Source organism: Pinus tabuliformis, chromosome Q, assembly GCF_031772625.1.
Source record: "Pinus tabuliformis cultivar Carrire ecotype Pingquan chromosome Q, CPIR1, whole genome shotgun sequence".
Lineage (NCBI taxonomy): Eukaryota > Viridiplantae > Streptophyta > Pinopsida > Pinales > Pinaceae > Pinus > Pinus tabuliformis.
In genome coordinates, this window is record NC_142296.1 from 233,815,936 (window position 1) to 233,833,149 (window position 17,214).

General features: G+C 40.7%; 2 protein-coding genes across 2 annotated transcripts in view; one reads left to right on the forward strand and one right to left on the reverse strand.

Moving 5' to 3' along the window:
- Positions 1 to 16,810, reverse strand: part of LOC149219050 (anaphase-promoting complex subunit 2-like) — a 443,635-nt gene extending 426,825 nt beyond the window's left edge. Inside the window, exon 1 of the mRNA XM_089384232.1 lies at positions 15,903 to 16,810. Within this exon, the coding sequence (XP_089240358.1) occupies positions 15,903 to 16,124 (222 nt within the window). The 5' untranslated portion in view covers positions 16,125 to 16,810. The remainder of the gene's footprint in view (positions 1 to 15,902) is intronic.
- Positions 53 to 6,129, forward strand: LOC149219052 (uncharacterized). The gene is made up of 4 exons (XM_089383647.1): positions 53 to 175; positions 4,169 to 5,048; positions 5,163 to 5,304; positions 5,429 to 6,129. Exons 1-4 carry the CDS (start codon positions 53 to 55, stop codon positions 5,937 to 5,939), a joined length of 1,656 nt encoding a protein of 551 aa, XP_089239773.1. The 3' UTR covers positions 5,940 to 6,129.
- Positions 16,811 to 17,214: the final 404 nt, after the last annotated feature.

Consider the following 17,214-nt stretch of genomic DNA (forward strand, 5'->3'; position numbering starts at 1 on the left):
GAATGCGAATAGCTGAGAAGAAGGGAAAAGGAGATTTTTGACATTTGTTGAGATGGCCACTGCTGGACTTCGTGATCAGGACAAGTTGGATGGAGCTTCCAACTATGTCGTCTGGAAGGAAAAGATGTCCTTCCTTCTAGATGAATATGGCCTGAAGCCATATATTGATGTAGTGGTAGCAGTACCCTAGGATGCAGATTAGTTGAAGGAGTACAGAAAGGAGATGGTGCGTGTAAAGAGGCTGATCCTAGATAGAGTCAGGGATCATGTTGTATCACATATAGCGTCCAAGGGAACGGCCAAAGAGATGTGGGATACCCTCTCCACGCTATACCAGGGAACTTTTGAGCAGCGAAAGATGTACTTAGAGGAGAAGTTGAGGCTCATTCAAATGGAGAAGGGGGAAGACATAGAATCCTTCCTCACCACGATTTAGGAGGTCCGAGTCCAGTTGTCAATTGTTGGGGCAGCACCTCAACCCACAAAGCTAGTGCGATTGGCACTAAACAGTGTCTCCGAGGAGTGGCATGTATTCGTCCACAATATTTTAGGCAGAGATACCTTGCCAAGGTGGGACAGGATGTGGGCCGATTTGCAGCAGGAGGAGTTGAGACGAGCTCTATTAAAGAGCTCCATTAATGGCAGTAATAGTGGATCAAAGCAGGTGAAGGAGGAGCAGAATGTGGCCCTCGCATCGAAGGATCTCAGTCAAGGACCGGGGAAGCAGAGAAGAAAGAAGGACCTGTCGAAGGTCAAGTGCTTCAAATGTGGTGAGTTTGGTTACTACAGTACCCAGTGTCCTCCCAAGAAGAAGGACAAGGAGGAGTAGCAGGACCAATCTGCAGCTCAAGCAGAAATCGATAGGCTTTCCTCCAGGCTGGAGGAAGACTTCACCATGTTTGCTGACATACCTCCAGGAGTGAGGTGGGGAGATTTGGTGATGTAGCCCCAAAGTGCTACAGATGGACAGGATCCTTGATGAGGTCCACCTCATGGATCAGTACCTTGCTACGGGGGCCCACAGTTTTCAGTAGCAGGATGGATCAGTGGCAGTAGATGCAGTCAAACGTCAAGTGACAGTTGCAGACTAGTAGCAGTCAGATGTTGGGGAGCGTAGTGTAGAGTTGGTAGCAGTGCAGTTGGCATAGTGCAGAGTCAGGAGCGCAGAGCCTTCAGTAGATAGAGTAGTAGCTAGTAGCAGTCAGGACTCGGGAGAAATGCATCATGCTGATCACAGTTGCTTCAGTATTTAGGATGCTTCTCAGTTGCAGTTGTTGCAGTTGCAACAACAACATATGAGAGGGAGTTGCAGTGCAGATGCAGTGTTGGTAGCAGTTCAGCAGAGTCAGCAACAACACAAATGCAGCACATATCAAAGTTGAGCAGTGGTTGGTGGGAAGTATGGCCAGACATCAGCAGCGTGACAGGAGATGATGCAGAGACAGTGTTAATTTTCAGATTGTTTTGTGTTGTATCAATTAATTTAGCCCAATTCCAAACTTTAGTTAGCAATATTTCCAATTACAATTGGTCTTTCCATTCATGACAAAGAAGACAATCAGCACATCAACAAGAGACACCATATTTGGTCAAAGACCAGGGAAAAACCCCACTAGGGGGAAAACCCTTTGAAATTCTTCTTTTATTAGATTGTCATAAAATGTTCAGCAAAGAGTACAATGAGCCCAATACAATATGATCAGAAATACAACCCAACAACTTCAGAAACCAGTTTACAGTGGCAGAATATATCAGAGACAACTTGATTTAGACTTCAAACAGCTTCAGAAAACTTCAGATGATGGTCAACTATAGTCAAACCCCTAGACGCTCCCTTCAGATTAGAGTGCGTGCGTCTGTAGCTTCCTGGACACTGTCTTGACCACAGTATACGTGCCTCCAAGGATGAAATTTCCCAATTCTATGCTAGCGTCTGGAACAAAAACCCTAATTTTGTGCGAGCTTTGGATCTGAGACTTCGGACCTCTATACGACCTTTTCCTTCGCCAATGTGCTGAACCAAATCAAATAGAAGAAGAGAAGAAGATGCTTGATGTTGTGATGTCTAAATGTGCTTCTAGGTCACTTGTATTTATAGGCTTATAGGGGTGTCCAACAATGTCCATTTGATGTTGAGGTCGACCTGTCCAAGTGTGCATGAAAGTGAAGCCAACTTGATCCAATATCCATGAGTGGGTGCACAAAATCAAAAACCAACTTCTGCTTGTCTGAATGAGGTGATCTCTAGGTCGATTTTGGTCCTCTCAAAAAGAGGAATTCAATGCCATCATCATCTTCATCAAATGGGTAGTCCAAAGTGAAATTTGACTGCGGTTGCATAATTTTTAACACTCCCTCTCAACTAGGGAGAATTCCACCTGTGAAACCTGTCCATTGATCAATGTGTCATCCTGTCATCATGTGTACAAATATACTCAACTCTATCTGCTGAAACATTCTCAAATCTAAAGAATAAGAATCATGGGGAGCAAAAGCTACCACCCTCTGTCCATCGGGCTACAGCCCAGAATCTCTGTCAGCAGGCTATTACCCGGAAATATCTATCATCTGGCTACTACCCGGAAATATCTGTCATCGGGCTACTACACATAAATATCATAGGGGAGCTACAACCAGTGTTGCACACATCGCGATTTAATCGCGATAAAATCGGAAAATCGCGATTTTTTCAAAATGCCGATTCAAATCGCGATTTTTATCCAAAAAATCGGCGGAAATTTTTTTTAACGATTTTTATCGAAAAAATCGCGATTTTTTAAAAAATCGCGATTTTTTCGAAAAAATCGCGATTTTTAAGGAAAAAATCGCGGGAGGCGCGGGCAGCGGGGGTTTTATATGTAAAATCGATTTTTTGTTTATTCATTCAGCAGTCCGCCGCGGAGGAGAAGGAGGAGAAGGAGAAGAAGGGAGGGAGAGGGTTGCCGTCGCTTGTGGGAGCCGATTTTAGGAGGAATCCAAGCCAAGATCGCGAATTTGTCCATAAACCAGGTATGTAGATTAATTTTTTTTTGTTTTGGTTCTCTAAAAACTTTGTTTTTCATTGTTTTTAAAGAATTTTTAGAAATTTTTCATTGATTTGGGATGGGTTATTTGTTATGACTATGAGAACCAATTTTTGATTTTTATTTTCTCATTTTCTTTAAACATTGTTTATTTTTTTTTATTTTTCATTGTTTTTTGGGTTTAGAAATTCAAATTGGGATTTTGGAAATAATTAGCTTGTAATTTTGCAAATGCTAAATTGTAATTTGTATTTACTATTTACTATTATCATTTATGTAATCCTAAATTCCTATTTCCTAATCCTTATTTTTCCATAGGTTTGCAAATTCAAAATTCAAAAACAAACATGCCAAGGAAATTGGATCCTTTCTGGGAATATGGTGACCCTAAAACTCCGAATGATAGACAAAACTTGATTTGCAAGTTGTGTGGAAAGGAAATATTCGGGGGGGTGTACAGGTTGAAGTTCCACCTTGCACAAATCCCTGGACGTGATGTGGGGCCCTGTCTAAAGACAAATGCTGAAATTATCCAAAAAGCCATGAGAGCATTGGGAGAATTAGAGCACACTAGAGACGCCAAAGAAGAACTCAAAAGGCAACTAAGAAGGTCAGTTGAAGGAAGTGGGCCAAGTGGCACAGGTTCTACTGCAGCGTCAGTCAATCCGTTTGCTGCATCATCATATTTTGTTCCTCGAACCACACCTGGTTCACAACCAACTATCGGTTCAATGATGAAAAGAACTGAAAAAGAAAAAGCTGACAAGTTGATGACAAAATTTCTCCTCTGGAGTGATATTCCTTTCAGCATTATAAGGAATAATCCATTTTTCCAACCTACTCTTGATGCTGTTGCCAGTGTTGGCCCGGGGTACAAACTCCCTTCTCTTCATGATTTCAGAGGCCGGCTTCTTCAAGATGAAAAGCGTGACTACACCCAAAGATTGGAGGATTTTAGGGCATCATGGGCACAAACAGGATGCACTGTTATGTCAGATGGTTGGACTGACCAAAAGGGGAGAACCCTTATAAACTTCTTGGTTAGTTGTCCCTTGGGGACTATGTTTATCAAATCTGTTGATGCAACTCATCAAATCAAAGATGCAAAAAATTTATGTGATTTGCTGGATGTGTTTATTTTGGAGGTGGGTGCAGAAAATGTTGTCCAAGTCATAACGGACAACGCTGCAAATTATGTTGCTGCTGGTAGATTGCTTATGGACAGGCATCCTACTTTATTTTGGACACCTTGTGCTGCCCATTGTATTGATTTGATGTTAGAGGACATAGGGAAAATTCCCTTTGTCAAAGAGGCTGTTGACTCATCAAAAACCATCACAAAATTTATTTACAATCACACATCTGTGCTTAGCTTGATGAGAAAATGCACCAACAACAAAGAGTTGGTGCGCCCCGCCATTACACGGTTTGCGACGAGTTTCATATCTCTTCAATCCCTCTTGAATTCTATGTGGGATTTGAAGAGAATGTTTGTTTCAGAGGAGTGGCGTTCTTCGCCAATGAGCCGCAAACCAGAAGGAGAGGCCGTCTGCAGACTTGTTTCATACCAAGAAGACTTCTGGGCGGGAGTGCAGGAGGTGTGCGCTGTCACAGAACCTTTGGTAAAGGTTCTTCGGTTGGTAGATGGTGAGAAGCCCGCAATGGGCTATTTGTATGAAGCCATGGATAGGGCCAAAGAAGCCATTCGGTCCTACTATGATGACAAGGGAGATGATGGGTTCCAGAGACAACTCCTTCTATGGAAGGTCATTGATGAGCGATGGAACAACACACTCCATCGTCCCATTCATGCTGCTGGCCTTTTCCTGAACCCTGCATTTTCTTATGCATGTGGGTTTAATTTTGATGTTGAGGTCATGGAAGGATTATTAACCTGTGTCCAGAAGATGGTGAAAACTCCAGAAGAACGTATGGAGGTCTCTAGACAAATTGAGCAATATAAGTTGTCAGGTGGCACATTTGGCTTTGAGATGGCTATCAATGATAGGACGGTTAAAATCCCAGGTATTTTTTAGTTTGTAGTATGTACTTTGTAACTTTGTTTCAAATTTCATTGTTTCTTCAAATTCCATTTTTTTCTTATGTTTATTTAAAATTTTCTTTGTAATTTTGTTGTAGACGCATGGTGGAAGATGTATGGTGGCAGAGTACCCCTTTTGCAAAATCTTGCCGTGCGCATCCTCAGCCAAACATGCAGCTCCTCGGGATGTGAGCGCAATTGGAGTGTATTTGAAAAAATACACAACAAGAAGCGCAATAGGTTAACACTTAAACATTTAAAATATTGCAAATTTCCAAATAAATTTTTGAATTCATTAAAGTTTTAAACAATATTTTTTTTATAATATTAATTATTAATTTATTATTTCATGAACTTTGTACAGGTTGGAGTCCCATAGACTTAATGACATGGTCTATGTCTACTACAATCTTCGATTGTGGGTGAAACAACTAGAGAAGACACCTGATACGGAAGCCATCTCATTGGATGGGATTGACACCACTGCTGAATGGAGGGTTGAGACCGAGAGGCCTCTCATGGATCCCACTGAGGATTGGTTAGTGCAGGATGAGGGGGAGGAGGAGGGGGAGGAGGAGGAGGAGGAGGAGGAGGAGGAGCAGGAGCAGGAGCAGGAGCAGGAGGAGGAGGAGTTGGAGGAGCAGGAGGAGGAGGTGACACCGCCTACCCGGGCTACCCGGGCTACCACTACCACCAGTAGAGGACGTGGTCTCCGTCCACCTCAGCCTCTTGTAGCTGCTACTACTAGTTCTTCAGCTTCTAGAGCACGTCAGACTCCACTGCCATTTCCACCACCACAGGCACCAGCTTCTACATCTAGAGGGAAAGAGAAAGCTGTGCCATATTCTCGCAAGAGGGGCAGAGGAAATCAATAGGATTAGACTTTCATTTTATTGTATATGACATTATGACATGATGAGATACATTATCATATTTTTTGTTGATATTTTGAGGCTGAGTTGGACTTGGGACTCAGGACTTACTATTCAGGACATGATTCAATGTTATGTGTGATTTTAGCGCTAGAAATGATATTGAACATCTTATATATTAGTTTTTTTATCATATTTATGTGTCAATGTATTTATTTTATGTTGTAGATGGTTTAGATATTAAAAAAATTGAAAAAAAATGAAAAAAAATGAATATTTTTGTGCCAAACGATTTTTTCCGATTTTTTCCCGATTTTTTCCCGATTTTAACGATTTTTCCGATTTTTTCCCGGCGCCGATTAAATCCCGATCGCGATGTGTGCAACATTGGCTACAACTCAACCCATATCGAGCAATAGGTGATGTAAGGGAGCTACTACTCAACCCATCCTATTGCCCACCAATCTTCCCAACAATGACCCTTAAGAGTCATGTGGTAGAACACCTACATCATAATCCTAGCTTGGGTGAGATACCTGACTTACCAAAGGTAAGGATCTCACGCCCCCAAGCCTCCTCACCCGTTGGCCAGACGGGGAGGGATAATCCCAACAAGCCCAACTTGTGGGTATGATGCCAACTGGGGTATACTCTGCAAAGACCAAGATAGGGTGAGCTACTACTCCAACCCTATGGGTAACAGATAGGGGTGATACCCTATTGTCCAAAGTTCCCTCAACCCCAGGAGCCCTCTATCTCAATTCCTCACCCTGGGAGCTCAGACAGGGGGGAAGAGTATGGCTCAGTGTCCTCGATCAATGGTGCCCCTTATCAAGAGGGGTCACATCCATCAGTCCAAGTTGCTCTCTGAAGACCAAGAACTTCCCTTTTGGCAAAGCCTTGGTGAGAATATCTGCAATCTGCTCATTTGTCGATATGTGATGGAGTCGAACGACTCCTCTTTGTACCATATCACGAATGAAGTGATATCAAATCTCTATGTGCTTGGACTTGTCATGAAACACGAGATTCTCTACCAAACGGATCCCACTCTTGTTGTCGCAATATATCACTGTAGTGTCTAGGACCTGCTCAAATAGCTCTCCAAAGAGCTTTCTCAACCAAACTGCTTCACAACTAGCCATGCTAGCGGAAATATACTCTGCCTCAGCGGTACTCAATGCTACGGACTTCTGCTTCCTGCTCATCCAAGATATCATGGCAGATCCAAGACTAAAACAACATCCTGATGTACTCTTCCTGTCGATAACATTTGCCGCCCAATTAGCATTGGTGTATCCATGAAGTCGAACATCTCTGGAAAAGTATCTCAAACCAAATGTAATCATCCCCTGCAAATATCTCAAAATGTGTTTGGCAGCAGTCCAATGTGCATGGAGAGGCTTGGTCATGAATTGACTCAACATGTTCACTGCATAACATATGTCCGAACAGGTGTTCACAAGGAACATCAGAGCCCCAATCAACTATCTATATTTGAATGGATTAGCCAAATCGGGTCCTACAACTTCTCCACATAGCTTCTTGAAGTTCATTTCCATCGGACTTGCATTGTATAATTCAAAATATTTCCAATAGCTTCACAACATATTTTCCTTGTGAAAGGAAAATCTTGCTAGGCCTTTGCCACACCTCAAGGCCTAGAAAATAGTGCATGAGTCCAAGGCCCTTCAACTCGAATTCAGAGGATAGCTCCCCCTTACACTCGATCATCAGAGGCTCACTACCTGTCAGGAAAAGATCGTCAACATTTAAAACCAAAATCAACGACATAGCTTGGACTACCTTTAAGTAGAGGTTGGGATCGACATTACTTCTTGTGAATCCCAGCTTCACCAAATAATTGTCTATGTGAGCGTACCATGCTCTTGGGCATTGCTTCAATCCATACAATGCCTTCTTTAATCTACAAACATGTGTCTTTTGATCTTCTACTTCAAATCCCTGTGGTTGTTCAACATATACTTCTTCTTGTAGCATGCCATGGAGGAATGTGGTCTTTACGTCCATCTGATGAAGGGTCCATCCTTGACTTGCAGCAAAGGCAACTATTGAACGAATGGTTGTATATCGAGCCATAGGTGCAAATATATCATCATAATCTTCTCCCTCTTTCTGGGAGAATCCTCGAGCCATGAACCTTGCCTTGTATTTTTCAATGCTTCCATCAATTCCATGCTTGATCTTGAATATCCACTTCGAAGTTAAGGTCTCAGCACAACATCCCATACATCATTCTTCATAATAGATTCATATTCCTCGGCCATAGCATCTTTCCAAACTTGTTCTTTTACGACTTCTTCGAATGTGGAAGGTTCGGCTTGAATCATAGTGCTCATGGCTGCAACATATCCCTGGTACCTACATGGCTTCTTCCTTTCTCTAAACGATCTTTGGACAGGCACATGAATATCAGCATCATGAAGAGTGTCACGGAGCCAAAGTGGTCTCTTCCTAGTAGGAGGATTACTAGGAGGAGAATCTAAGGGATCCATGGGACCATCAACAATATCAGTCTCGGATTCGGGCACGGACGGGCCATCCAAGATATCCATATCACCATTCTTCTCGGGAGGAGGAGGTGGAGGAAGGTCTCTTGCTTTTCCAAGAGTGGCATCTTCATCGAATGTAACATCCCTACTAATTTAAACCTTCCTTTGACCAGGAATATATATTCTAAATGCTTTAAAATTTTCACAATACCCAACAAACGTACCTTTTCTTCCTATACCTTCCAATATGTTCCTTTTGTCGTTCGGCACATGAAAATATATGGGACATCCAAATATGCAAAGATGACTAATGTCGGGCTTCACACCTGTAAATACTTCTTCGGGAGTTTTGTTTTCCAAAGCTTGATGAGGCACCCTGTTTTGAACATATACGGCAGCATGTGAAGCTTCGACCCAAAGAAATTTAGGCAACTTTTGATCATGGAGCATCACTCAAGTAGCTTCTACTATAGAACTGTTCTTCCTTTCAGCTAGACCATTTTGTTTGGGAGTATATGGCACAATTGTTTCCTTCTTGACACCTTCCTTTTTGCAAAAGTCAATGAATTCATTTGACATGTATTCTCCACCATTATCGGACCTGAATATTTTGATCTTCTTCCCTATTTGATTTTCAACCAATGCTTTGAACTCCTTGAATGTTTCAAAGGCTTCATCCTTATGCTTCAAATAGTATATCCATGTCTTCCTTGAAAAGTCATCAATGAATGTGATGTAGTAGAGATATCCACTAATAGAGTGCACAGGCATCGGTCCACATATGTCGGAATGAATGAGATGGAGGATGTCAATGGTCTTGTTTTCACTAGAGGGGAATGGTCCCCTTGTCATTTTTCCACTAGCACATCCCAGACATAATCCATCATGTTGATCTTGAACCTTTGGAATCCCTGAGACCAGAGTTGCGGAGGAGCGCTCCCCCCCCTTCGAACCCGCTCCCAATCCACGCTCCCCAAATCACTCCCGATAAAAAAATTTGCGCTCCCTACCAAAATCAGGAGCGATATCGAGAGCGTCGCTCCTGGAGCGAAAATTACAGCTCGGGAGCGATCGCTCCCAAGCGTTAAATTTTCGCCCCGAGAGCGATTCAAGTGATGCCGGGAGCGTTCCGCGCGGAAACAACAACAACAACAACCCAAAAAAACAAAAATCGCGGACGCGAAAAAAAATTAAAATTAAAATTAAAAATTAAAATAATAATAATAAAATATATATATATATATAAATAAAAAAAAAAAAAAAAAATTATGTTCTAAAATCACTTTGGGGCAAAAAAAATTTCATTATCACTTGAATGAGTTGAGTAGAAGTTGGAGAGCAAGAGCAAAGGAACGAGGAGCAAGCGCCAAGGAGCAAGGAGCAAGCCTGCAGAGAGGTTAGTAACTTAGTAATTTAGTATTTTAAACCTTAGTTAGGTAGTAATTTAATTTAGTTTAGTTAGTTTAGTTAGTTTAATTTAGTTTAGTTTAGTTTATTAACTTTATTTAGTAAAAAAATCATGAATCTAAATTAAATTAATTAATCTAAATAAATTAAATTAATTTTCTCATTCATATTCCCATTCCCATTCCCATTAAATTTTGCAAATTCAAAAGCCTACAAATATCAAACATCATGGACCTGGCTATATTTCTTGGCATTTTCCTCTTCTTGGTCCCTTTTATGGTTATTATGGTGCTGGAGAGTAGGAAACGAAGGGGCCAAAATGAAGAGGGGGATGAAGAAGCTGGAGAAAGTGGATTTGATGAAAACTCCGGTGAGGAGGAGCTGGAGGAGGGTGAACATGACTCTCAAAAAACTAAACAAGACCAAACCCCATTGTGGAAATATGTTAACAGGCCTGAAGCAGGGAGAGGGGGTGGAACCACTAAATTTCATTGCTGCCATTGCAACAATAATTACACAGGTTCATACACCCGTGCCAAAAAACACCTCTGCAGGAAAAGGCCATGGGATGGAGATAAACAAATAGGAATCAAAACTTGTCCAGTGGTGTCAGCAGCGGATAGAGCCAAATACATAAGGGAAGAGGAGGAAGCGCAATACAAATCTAAAAAATCAAGGGGTTTCTTTGAACCAAGCTCACAATCACAAGCACAAAGAACTGCTTCAGCATCCTCCCAAGGCAGTGGATATGGAGGCATAGGGTCATCAGCTTTAAGGCGTAGAACCATATCAGATTTCCTTAATGAGGGGTGTAGGAATGATGTGGATTCAAAGGTTTACAGGTTTCTTTATGCATGTGGGATACCATTCAATGTTCTTCGCTCACCTTATTGGCACGAAATGGTTTCTGCCATAAATGATGCCCCTAAAGGATACAAGAGCCCTAGGTATGACAAGGCAAGAACCGTTGGACTTGATCATGAAAAAGCAAACATATCACATTCTTTGAATAAAATGACAAGTTCTTGGACTGACCATGGGGTGTCCATTGTATCTGATGGATGGACAAATGTAAAAGGCAAGCCATTGATAAATGTTCTTGCTGTGTCTGTTAGTGGTGCCATCTTTTTAACTGCACATGATTACTCAGACAAGTTCAGGACCGCCATCAACATTGCAGAAGCATTAGTTGAAACAATTGACCATATTGGGCCATACAATGTCATCCAAGTCATCACTGATAATGCTCCTAATTGTAAGGGAGTGGGAGCAATTACTGAGGATAAATACCCCAACATATTTTGGTCTGGATGTTTGGTTCACACATTGAACCTTCTGATGCATGATGTTGTCAAGAACAAAAATGCACAATACAAATGGATTGGTGATTTGTACAAGAAAGGCAAACAAATGATAAAATTTATTACAAATCATAGCAATACCCATGGCCTTTTCCGTAGTCACTCGAGATTGGAGTTGTTGAAGATTGCGAAGACCAGATTTGGTAGCTATTACCTCACCTTCAAGTGCCTTTTGAAGGTAAGAGAGTCATTGGCTAGCATGGTATCAAGTCCACATTGGCAGGTATTAAAGGAAAGGGCTACAAATGCAGCTGACAAGCGAGGTTTTGAACTCGTGGAGGAGGCCGCTCTTGATGGTTAGTTTTGGACAAGTGTGAGGCAAGTATTGGATTTCACCAAGCCCATTTATCACATGATTCGATTTGCAGATACAAATAAACCAGTGATTGGCGAGGTGTATGAGCAGATGGATACCATGTTGGGGCAAATAAAAGATATTGTTCATAACAGAGATCCCGACTTGTACAAACTGATTCATGATTGTGTGTGTGAACGGTGGAATAAACTTAATCTTCCACTACATTGCTTGGCGTATATCCTTACGCCAAAATACTACTCTACATCTTGGTTGGGCCAACCTGCACCAGGGGGTGGGATTAGGACCAAACCCCATTTAGATGCAGAGGTAACTAGTGGATATTTGCAAGCATTGGAAAAGTTGATACCTGACAGGGAGGAATGTGTAGCTGTGCGCCTTGAAATAGGCAAATACTTCAGTGGCACTGGTTTGTTTGGTAACTTCCATGCAATGGAAGACAGAGACAGATTTGATTCTCTCACATGGTGGGAAACATATGGCGGCCAGGGACTTTTGCCAAAATTGGCAAAAAAAGTTCTATCACAAGTTGTAAATACTTCTTCTAAAGAGATGTGTTGGAGCACCTACAACTTCATACATAATGTGAAAAGAAACAGACTCAAAGAAAACCGAGCAGAAAGCTTGGTTTATGTGCACTACAACTTGAGGTTGTTGAGTCATTACTGTGATCGGGCTTATGAGGATCCCACATATAAAATTTGGGACAATCACCCAGAGGATGACAATTTGGAGGATGGCACTATACATCTTGAAGAACTGGAAGAAGAACTTATAAGGGATGAAGATGAAGCAGCTGCAGCAGCCATGCCACCTCCACCACCCAGTAGCAGTGCTCGAGTTCCGAGTCTTGTTCCTTTGTTGTCGCCACCTTCATCTACACCCTCACGTGAAGGGCATGTGCCTTCTAGTTCTGGTCGTCAGTTTGTGCGGGAGACTCCTAGAAGACCACCACGACCTGCTTATACTCCTGGAGACTCTCGTGGCAAGGGCCACATGTAGATTTACAATTTACTTGTCTTTTCTAGTTTCTATTAGTTTTCATAACTGTTGAGTCTTGAGTCCTTGACTCTTGACTCTTTCATATCATAATGATATTTTTTGTAAACAATATATGACTGTGACAATGAAAATTTGAAGTTTGAAGTTGGCAATTATAACTCATTGGTAATGATTGTGAATTATGAATATGATGCTTCGTGAAAGACTAAAGTTGTTTCATTTCATTTCATTATTCATGTTTCATTTTATAACATTTCATTTCATGTTAACAGTTAGAAGTTAGGACTTAGAAATATCTAAGATATTATTTCTTGTAATGGTTAAACTTAGCTTACAAGTACAACTTTGGTGATCAATGATGATAAATGTTATATATTGAATTTTCAATTTTGAAAGCTTGAAGTTGAAACTTTAAGATTGAATTTGATGAATCATGATTCACGAGACTCATTATGTTGCAGTTGTAATATGTATTTTACTAAGTTGTGGACATGGTTGATGAAGATTATAACTTCTAGATGATTGATGTGATATGGTTCAATGATCAATCTATGTTTTCTTATGTTTTTTATATCTAATTCATCATTCTACATGTTTTTGTTGACATATATGTATCAAAAATTAAAAAATATATATATTTTTAAAAAATCGCTCCGGGATTCGCTCCCAAACCAGGAGCTTCTGAAAATGTTGCTCCCGCTCCCGTTTTCGCTCCTGCTCCCCGCTTTCGCTCCCACTCCCGAGTAACATTGCCTAAGACCAAGATCTCCAATTTCGGAAGAGCATCATAATGAAGATGAGCCAACCTTTGGTGCCATAATTCGCTTAGATGATTTGTATTATGAACCAATGCTAGTATTGGTCTTCCAGTGACCCTGTAGAGTCCTTCATATCTTGTTCCAAAAGTGAATGCATCTCTCATAAGTGATCCAACAGGCCAAGTAAGAACCTTTCCTTTGATGAAAGCAACCCTCATCCCTTTGTCTTCCAAAGCGGATATTGATACCAAATTATTCTTTAACCCAGGCACATACATTACATCATGTAGTACAATAGATTCCCTAGAATTCAAATGAAATTTGATGGATCCAAAACCTTTAACGGGATGAGTGGAGTTGTCTCCAAGAATGATTTTCAAATTTGACTCCCTCTCTACCAAATTAGAGAGAACTTCTTTGTAACTAGAGAAGTGATGAGTGGCCCCACTATCAACCAACCAACTATCCCACGAATCTGAAGGAGATGAACTAGTAAGAGCGGAAATAAGAATATATTCAGATTGATTTGCAACATTACTTTCATACCTGGAGAATTTTGACTTCTTTTGTGGACGACGATCTTCTTCATGGTCACTTGGAGCATCTTTTCTTCTTCTATCATTTCTTCCATTGCGATCATTCCTTCGGTCATCTCTCCTTCTTTGATCATTGAACCTGTTGTTGTTGCTTCTAGTATTATAACGTGGTCCATTGTTCTTCTCGGGGCAATCTCGAGCATAGTGCCCTTTCTTATGACAATTGTAGCATTCAATGTTCACATATTCCTTTCTTCCACCAGAATTTCGAGGAGGAGGCTTTCTTGAATTTGATGGACCTCCTTTCCCTTTCTTCTTCTTCTTGTCATGAGCGATGTATGCAGCGGGTTCTCCTTCTTTGTGCTTTTGAATCCTTCCTCTTCCTATCATCCTTGACTCTTCTTGAGTGAGCTTTCCAACAATTTCATCAAATGAAGGGAGGACATTTGTGTTGCTTATAGTAGTGATGAATGTTTCCCAAATAGGAGGGAGACCTCTTAGATTCACGACCACCGGTTCCCTGTTGTGAAAATTTCTGAATCTACACATCAGAAACCCCTACCGTAATGACTAGTTTAACATCTCCTACTTGTTCTTTGCATTAACAAGTTATTTAATTACATAAACATCGATGAAAAACACGATTGCAGCCTACACATTCATACATATCATGCACTGAAATAAACTGAGACAATCACACAAGGGACACCGTTATTTTTGAACAATCGTCCCCTGATATATTGTATTGTCACATAAAGTTCATGCCAATGGGATGTCAATTCAATGGTGAGGATGACGGGTTGATATACTCTCCACCAGGGTTCTAATCTAAAGGAGATCCACCCACTCCCCACATAGCACCTAGATCAGGTGCAAGTCTTGAGCAACTTTGATGGAACACTTACCCTGTTGTCATGGCATCTTAGCCAAAAGTAAATTTGACCTTTCCAGGTAGTTGACCCTATGTGAGTTTGTGGCCAGCTATGATCCGTGGATATTCCACTGGATAGTTTGTGACAACAGATTCTATGAAAATAACCCGAAATCTTCTAAAGTGTCATTTGCCCAAAAAAAAGGAAAGAAATAAGAACCCAAGTTTTGTCAATAAAGTTCTATCAGTTAGCGATAGAGTGTACTGGTAAGGCACTCCTTCCAACATCATCGGTTTAAACCTTGCCTAGCCCATGTGTCGTGCTCAAAGGGTGTACAATGCACCTAGAGGTTATAGAGGTAGAGGTCAAAATCGACCTCGTGTCACAGGAGTACAAACACAGCCTAGCTCCCAATTCCTCTAGACAAAATAAATTCATATATGTGTGAAGGTGGGGTTGAAGAGTCTTTTACGACACAAGTTGATGTTAGCATGCCCCCTCCATTAGTTTTGCGTGTTAAGAGATCTATGACATTGTGTTAGGGCATTCAGTTTGGAGGAGGTGTTGTTTTCTCTCCCTAAACATTCACAATATATAATTTGAGTTGGTGAAACTCCTTAGCTTAGTATCTCACCATGGCTTGGAAGGTCCTCACCAGCAGCTTACAATTTTTTTATCAGAGGTTCACTCACTCACAATTTTGTTCATTATGATCTCGATGACCTAAGACACTCCCTTCATCACCACCCCGTAAGAGTGGATAAAAATTAAAAGCCTGCGGTTTTCTCTAACCGTAAGAGGTGTTATTTTCTCTCCCTAAACATTTACAATATATAATTTGAATTGGAGTTGGTTAAACGCCTTGCTTATTACGCAGCACCCATGTTCTCGCCATGGCTTGGACGGTCCTCACCAGCAGCTTACAATTTTTTTTCCCATAGAGGTTCACTCACTCACAATTTTGTTCATTGCGATCTCGACGACCTGAGACACTACATCACCACCCTGTAAGAGTGGATGAAAATTAAAAACCTGTGGTTTGATTCTTAGTTTCTTGAAATAAAAGCAGCTTATACCCGTAAAAGCCCAACATATTGCCGCAAGGCCATTGTTCTCCTCATAAAGCTTTCATGAATTCCTTGAAACTAATAAAAAACAACGCAATTTTACATGAACTAAAGGAATAACTAATCAAACTTACCTCCAGGGCTTGGAGAAAGAAATCAACTACAAGAGCTCCTAATCCATACTCCAACAGCCCATTAACAGATCCAATAAAATCACCTTCAAAAGGACTAATGTCTTCAAACTTAACAATATTATATGTGGCCTCGCAGAAAGCCTGCCATCTCTGGACCACCTCGCCAATGCGATTGATATCCATCGATTCCAAGAGCCCAGACATGTCCATGTCCATTGCCATACTTATACTCAATCCCAACCCTGATCAATCCCTGTCTGTATTCAGAAATTCAATGCTTTAGGCCAAGGAATTCTAATTGGACATCAATGTCATTTACCGTTATATAATTCAAATGATATCCACAAATATATTCTTCGTATCTTTGTTCGAAGTAGGACCACAAGCGAACTCAACAGAGCTTGGCCATTGTCGCAAGCTATTCCAGATAAACCCTGCGCGCTGTTTTCCTCGGGCTGCTCGCATGGCATAAACCTGGATTATGGTGAAAATCTACTATACATTCCCACTCATTTTCAAACCAATGTCGAACCAGGCTTCTCGGATTAAAGAGAAGTAGAAGTAAATCAATAGGAAGAGAAGTTTGCTCTGTTTTTTAGATTTTGGGGCGCGCCTAACTGTCAATTTTATGCCCTTTTGGTGCAAGCTCCTCCATCTCCTTTGCACTCGGCTTCCAAAGAAAGAAGCAGCTATGCTCCAGAGACAATTAGCCCAATTGCAGAAATATCTATTGCAATTTTGTAAACTTATTTTGAAAGCCAGCACTGCGATTGCAGAAATATCTAGCTGCGATTAGACCTGCAATTTTGTAAACTTATTTTGAAAGCCAGCACTGCGGGAACTAGCAGGTTCGCTTGGACTGCCATCGTACCATCGGCTATGTGTAAGTATTCAAATAACATACGTTTATCCATGGCAGTTACGCTGATCGATGTTCTTGGGGTAATGTAAAAGACTTCCGGTTACGTTATTTAAATTTTAAAATAATAATAATGGATTTAATTATTTAAGCCGAGATCTTTGAGTTTGGGCAAAGTTTAAATGGAGTTGGGATTTACTCAATATGACATCTCAACTCTGGCAGACTCTCGTGCTGGCAAAGATTTGAGAATTATCTATAATTGAGCCGATGTATAGTTTGTTCACAGATTAAATTCAGTAGTAATATGATAATATAAAATTGTTTTTTTTTTTTTTAATGAAAATGAAATTGGTTAATTAAAAAAATGGTTAATAGTTAAAATTAGTTTAGAATTATTTTAATTTTGGGTCTATTGATTTTTTTTTCAATTTAAAAAAAAAAAAAAAGTAT